Genomic DNA, 6,657 nt, shown 5'->3' with positions numbered 1-6,657 from the left:
GCGGCTCAATATCTCTCCAGTTATGGCCATAAGCAACTATTCTTGTACAGAATTGTCACTGGAGATGAGAAATGATATCTATACGTCAATATGAAACGAAGTAACGGAGAACGGCACCAAAAACACCAAAATCGGAGAAAGGCAGGTGTCGAAAATGCGGATTTTTGCCTTCTGGCATTTGATTTCTAATTTTAAAAAATAACAAACAATTAGGATATTAAAAAAAAACAATTATCCCGGTCTTTCGAGTAGAAAGGGCTCCTTCAAATAATACAAACATCTTACCCAAGAGCGAACAAATCATAATGGAACAAAATGCAATTTAAAACTCTATTAACACTCTATTATCTGGCGTTATATGTATATTAGGCTTGCTACTGACTTTGTTTTATGCATGCATACTGCTTACAACTTCACTGTTTCTTAATCATACACTACTGATCACCGGCTGATGCATTCACCGGGTGTTTATCACAGTATTCTATCTTTGTGGGAGAGTTGCAACTCCCTGGGACCAGAAACTGGAGGAGTCAGACTCAAAGAACACCTCAACAGCGGATTTAAGGTAAGTGAAAGAATTGGACAGTTCATGCTTCAGGAAATGCTTAACGAAACGGGACAGATGTTATCCGAAGGGAAGAGGACTGGGGAATAGTGTGGATGGAGAGAGGGCCGTTTTCGGGGCCCTCTAGACTACCACTTGTTCCAGGTATGCACTTAAGTAGCAAATACGAAGATCTCTTTAGTATTTGTCTGGCTTAAGAAAGTCGAAACAGAGGCTAATAAATTGCTAGAGGGACAACCGTCACCGCACCTGCTACATCCGACTATCCGTGATATCATATCCATAATCGACTATGTATTTCACATATACTTCTGTACTTCCAACAGCAAATATATACGGTGGGTCGGACGAGCGCCACGAGCTCTTTTATATCGCCTTATCGCTTTTATATCGCCTTATCGCTAGCGCTTTCAAGAGATAAAAGCATAAAGGATAAAATGTGTGGCGTTAATCAATCCGCTTGGGATGCGCCATCACGTTCACTTCAATTCAAAATACTTTGAGGCCTAAGAACAAGTAACCACCCTACACAGTGACCTGCGGGGGATGACCTGTGAGCACTATGCCAAATTCGAACCTCCGATCGATCGTGTGCAGAGAGCGGAACCTCTAACCGACTGCGCTAAACCCTATCTAAGTTGACATTAATGTTTACAAATATCTATTTGAACATGGATACGACTGAAAACGTTTGCAAGAAGTTCTCCAACATCGAAATCTCAGAATCACAACTACTTGCACCACGGATACAATTCGCGAGAATGCATGTTTGTCATCACTTTTCTCTATATTAAAGGTTGTTCCAATTCAATAACTAATTCTCTGTATGGCAAAATACCTCTCTTGTTGTTATTTGCCTGTAATGTCTATAGATTTACCTGCACGTACAGCCGTAGAACAAAAATTTGCTAAATTTTTGAAGAAAGATATGACTACACAAGTGGTTGTTTGTGCCATGTAAATGTGTACTAATATTACCCATGGCCCACATATCTCCCTCACTAGAGGGATCATAGCCGGTTAGTCGCGAGGCTACGTGGCGCTGAGCTAGGACTGACTTCCGCTGAGTTAGGACCGACTCATGACATCCTTGTACCCCGCATTTCGGTCCGGCCAAAAGACTGCAATCAAGTGTCATACTGCTAATGTCTGCTATCTTCTCTTCAGAAGCTAGGGCGTCCCTCAGAAGCGACGCACATTGTCCTCGCCCGGCCAATGTGGCAAATATGTGAGAGTTACCGGCTAGAGGACGGAGCCGACCAACGAAGTTAGTCCGCCATCGCTAACAACATCCAGTGCGCTTGGCAACACTTAACGTTGGGACGCTTAGCGGAAAAAGTCGTGAACTGGCAGACAGTCTCAGAAAACGCCGGGTTAACATATGTTGTGTACAGGAGACTCGCTGGAAAGGCTGCAAGTCAAGGGAAATAGGCGATGGCTACAAGCTCATTTACTACGGCACATCAAATCGCAATGGCGTTGGTACCATATTGAACGGGACGATTAAAAACAGCGTCACAGCGGTGGATCGACTATCGGATCGCCTGAATGCTGTAAGAGTAGATACAGGAGAAGTGGAATTGCGAGTCGTCTCTGCTTATGCGCCACAGATGGGCTGTAGTGAAGAAGAGAAGGCGTGCTTTTGGGAAGATCTGGCGCAGTACGTCCAATCCCTGGAAGGAAGTACTTCTAATCGGAGGAGACTTCAACGGACATGTCGGTTCTCGGAAAGACAGGTTCGAGAGTTGTCATGGTGGATACGGTTTTGGAGCTCGCAACGACGACGGATTGCGAATCCTGGAGTATGGTGTCGCAAGTGACTTGATCATTGCTAACACGCAGTATCGGAAAAGAAAATCGCATTTGATCACGTACATCAGCAGTCGTTGTGAAACACAAATAGATTTCTGGATGTTACGCCGATGAGATTGCCGACTTGTGCAGGATTCAAAAGTCATCCCTACAGACCAGGTCGCACCTTCTGCTTGTCATGGACTTAAAAATCTCCCTTCCAAAGAGGAGACTTCCAAGGACTGAAACCCAGCGCATCAAATGGTGGAATATGAAAGATCGAAAGGAGGTATTTTTCGCGTCCGTGGCTCCATCTACACTTCCCCACCCTAGTCATAGTGTGGAGGAAATGTGGTCATCTACTTCCAGCGGCATACGCTTGACCGCGGAGAGTATTTGGGGAAAGACTACTCTAGGTATGCCATATACAAAAGGCTACGTGGTTTTGGAACGAGGACGTTCAGGCGGCAATTCGTGAGAAGAAATCCAAATATAAACTCTGGTGGAGGACACGTCAGCCTGAAGATTGGGGTGCTTACCTAGCGGCGAAGAGGGAGGCTAAGAAGGCAGTCTTTAAGGCGAAGTCGGACCGCTACAAGACTGTGTACGACATGTTTGATACCAGAGAAGGCGAGCGAGCAGTGTATCGTTTAATCAGAGGGCGTCATCGCTCATAGTTGGATATGGAATACACCAAGGTCGTTAAGAGAGCTGATGGAGCCGTTTTGCGTCGCTCTATTCAGATCCTGGAGAGGTGGCGAGAGTACTACAATCACTTGTGTAACTTGTGAGTTCTGACATCCTCCCATCTCAACTGTTTCCAGCGTCGTGGGTCTTGTTCTACCAATTACTGCCGTCGAAGTCAGTGCTGCCCTCGCAAAAATGAAGTCGAACAAGGCAACCGGCCCTGATGACATACCTACTGATGTCTGAAAGCTGCTAGGAGATCGAGGGTCCGTGTAGCTCTCAACTCTATTTAACAACGTTGCACAAGGACGGACTCCAGCCGCAAACTTCCGTGACCGTGCCTATCTGGAAAGGGAAAAGAGACATTGTTGACTGCACTTCGTACAGGCCTATACTACTGCTGTGCCATACGATGATGGTTTTTGAGCGTGTCCTGGAAGCTCGTCTGAGGAAGATTGTCAACGTTTCACTCAACCAGTGCGGCTTTGTGAGGGACTGCAGCAATATGGATGCTATCCATGCTGTCGTGCATGCATCCCCCTGGAGAAGCATCGAGAGAAGAACCGCAGTGTGCATCTTGTTTTTCTCGAACTCGAGAAGAATGAGATCGCGTAGAGTACCAGAAGAATATGTGCGGTGGACTAAGCTGCTTTAGGCAATGCCTACCAGCGTTGTACGGTGTGCTGCTGGAGCAAGCAAGCCATTCCCTATACTAGTAGGGGCTCATCAGGGTTCATCACTCTCACCCCTGCCGTTCACACTGTGCATGGACACGATGACGAAGGGAATCCAGAAGCAGCATCCGTGAACCCTACTCTTTGCCGACGATCTCATGCCCGCGTCGGAGTCTCGAGATGATCTTCAGAAACAAGTACAGTCTTGGAAGGATCGGCTGCAGCAACATGGATTGCACCTCAATGTATCAAAGACTGAGTGCATGTAGTGCGAAACAAGGATAGAGGATGGTTCAATTCGGCACCGAATTAAATAAGGTGGACTGTTTCTAGTACCTTGGATCAGGTGGTGTAACGCTAAAAGGCAAAGTATCCAACGGCACTGTACGCTCCATCTTCGTCGTCATCCCGATAGCTGAGAAGATGAAGGAGGTGCGACTGAGATGGTTTGGTCACGCCCTGCGGCGAGAGGAAAATTCTGTTGCCAAAACCGCTCTGAAGCTCGACGTTTCAAGTGTGAGGCCGCGAGGGAGGCCAAAGATTTGCTGGTTGGACCGTGTGAAGCTGGATATGATAGATGCGCGTTTGTGTACGGCTGATGCAATGGATAGAACCAAATGGAAGACAAGAAGCAGGAAGGCGGACTCTGCAACAACGACTCTAAGACGAAAGCCAGGAAGATTAAGTACGACGTCATCGGACTGACTGAGACGAGACGATGCCACCCTCTCAACGCCGTATATGAAACTGGAGAAGAACTGTTCTCAGGAACACGCGACAGAAGATGAGCTGGTGAAGTTGGCGTGCTCATCAACGCAAGTATGGCAAAGAACATCGACCTCTTCGAACAACTTACGACCCGAATCGGACATCTGCTAATGAGAAGATGTGGTTCAATCCCTGCTTCAACTCCAAAATTGGCTCAAGAAGAAGGCTTGAGGAACTTCACATCGGAATAAACGGCCTACAATGGAATGAACAGGGAGATAGACTCTCTGAGTTCATCGTGACGACTAAGACAATTCATTTCATGGGACCTCGCAATTCCAGAAGCCCACCTCTCAACGCTGGAAGTGGAAGTCACCCGGTGAAGGGTGCCCTAATGAAATAGACCACATCATCGTCAGTAAAAGGTTCTGCCTAACGGATGTCGCAGTTGTGCCAAAGTTCTATACAAGATCGGACCATCGCCTCCTCCGAGGAAGATTTTCCTTCACAAGGAGAGAACACAAAGCAGCCAAGTTTATAGAGCGAAATCCCAGAACTATCATTAACTGGGATCTCTTCGCTAGCCGGCTTTTGGGAAGATTCCGCAATGGCCAGCATCGACGAAGAATATGACCGACTCGTTGAACACCTTTTATAAGTGCACGAGAAAGGCTGAGTGTTTCGAAACTACCAAGAGACGCCTGTCTCTTGAAACTCTTGGGCTAATACCCCAGCGTGGAGCCGCACGAGCCTCAACGAACCGATAACTCGCTCCCGAGCTGGCAATTCTTTGCGGAGGGGCGATAAAGGAAGGCCTTAAAGAGAGAAGAGCAGAAGTGCTGGCTGAAGCCGCAGATGCGGAAAAAAGCATCCGCTATGCTCGTCGAGACTTCGCCAGTTGCAAGACTAGGACTGCTCTTCGGAACCCGAAGGGAACAACCATTGCATCGAGACGGGGATGGAGAAAATCATCTAGGACTTCTACTCTGATCTCTTCGACAGCTAAGTCCACTTGCCTCCTCACCATCTGAAGGAAGACAGGCGTGCCATTACAGAGGTTCTCCCGTCCGAAGTACGACATGCTACCATGTCGGGAAGAAAACGTACGGCATACGGTCCAAACAAAATAAGACAAGAACACCTGAGAAACCTTCTGCCAGTACTCATCAACACTCTCATCGGCAACTATCGCCCAATCTGCTTACTGGCCGTGATCTACAAGAGCAATCCTTAACAGGATTGAAAAATCCTGGATGAAGGGCAGCGACGCGAGCAGGCAGCATTTCAAAAAGGATTCAGCACGACTGAGTATACTCAGACTGTTTCGAATCTCATTGAGGTAACACGAGATGAAGGCCTTAGTCTTGAACAACCTGAAGTCTATGAAGTCTTGAACAACCAAGGTGTCCCTGCTCAGCATATGAAGGTACATCGAGAGTAGTACAGCAACTTCACGACTGGATATGGGACGACGTGGGAGTGAAGTTTGATAATCGGCAGCTATACAATTTGCGCTTTGCTGATGACACCGTTCTGGTAACACCTAGGAAAGAATAGGATGAAAAAGAATTACTGGCGCCCGCTCGATCAGTTCGAAGTCAGTCGATCAGTTAGAACGGGAGTCGCGATAATCAAGGCAATTATGAATGTTACTATCCTGTAGTTATAGAAGAGAATGTGTGGTCAGAAAGTTCTCAAAACTGTTCTGAATTACGAACTTTGGACAATTATCTTCTATTCTATCCTAGAGCATTGTGTGAAGCGGAGTAGGCCCAGTTTGCACTGGGCAAGCTACACAGCTTTAGGACGGTAATCTTGCTACGACCATGTGCACTCATAAAAAGTATTAATGAGTTCTCGAATTCAAAGAATTATATGAGCCTTATTTACGTTTTCTTGCTATGCCAACGAGGTTTAGATGAAACTTTTTTATTGGCCTGACCTTTCGCCAACGTTCTGGTCTTTTTCAAAGTCCTGAAAATAGTTCGAGGAGAATATGACCTTTAGTTTTCTCCCATGTACTTTCCATTATTTCGTTCTCGTAAGTTGGCGTAGGTAAGAAAATGGATGTAAAAATATTATTTTCCGACGCGCTTAGCAACCTTCTTAGACGAACAGAAATATTTCTTTAAAAAAACTTTATAGTTTTGATAAAATGGAACTAAATGTTCTGCAAAATTTCAAACCACATTCAAAACTCGGCTAAAACCAAAGATTTTGCTTACAGCTTAC

General features: G+C 46.1%; 2 protein-coding genes across 3 annotated transcripts; both read left to right on the top strand.

Annotated features, from left to right (window-relative positions):
• Positions 1–451: 451 nt before the first annotated feature.
• RB195_019156 (uncharacterized protein) lies at positions 452–4,422 on the top strand (the record flags this gene model as incomplete). Of its 2 annotated transcripts, XM_064186887.1 has the most annotated exons (3): positions 452–565; positions 1,960–2,301; positions 4,051–4,422. In XM_064186887.1, 3 exons carry the CDS (start codon positions 452–454, stop codon positions 4,420–4,422), a joined length of 828 nt encoding a protein of 275 aa, XP_064042767.1. The 2 variants fall into 2 exon arrangements, with proteins under 2 accessions (XP_064042767.1, XP_064042768.1); XM_064186886.1 differs by lacking the exons at positions 452–565; positions 1,960–2,301 and having other exon boundaries at positions 4,141–4,422.
• On the top strand, positions 2,165–2,491 carry RB195_019157 (uncharacterized protein; the record flags this gene model as incomplete). The annotated part of the gene is made up of 1 exon (XM_064186888.1): positions 2,165–2,491. The coding sequence occupies one exon, from the start codon at positions 2,165–2,167 to the stop codon at positions 2,489–2,491; it is 327 nt and encodes a 108-aa protein (XP_064042769.1).
• Positions 4,423–6,657: the final 2,235 nt, after the last annotated feature.

This window comes from Necator americanus, chromosome II, assembly GCF_031761385.1.
Source record: "Necator americanus strain Aroian chromosome II, whole genome shotgun sequence".
In the NCBI taxonomy this organism is placed as follows: domain Eukaryota; kingdom Metazoa; phylum Nematoda; class Chromadorea; order Rhabditida; family Ancylostomatidae; genus Necator; species Necator americanus.
Note: the sequence above shows the minus strand (reverse complement) of the source record. Positions and strands in the feature narration are given on the sequence as shown.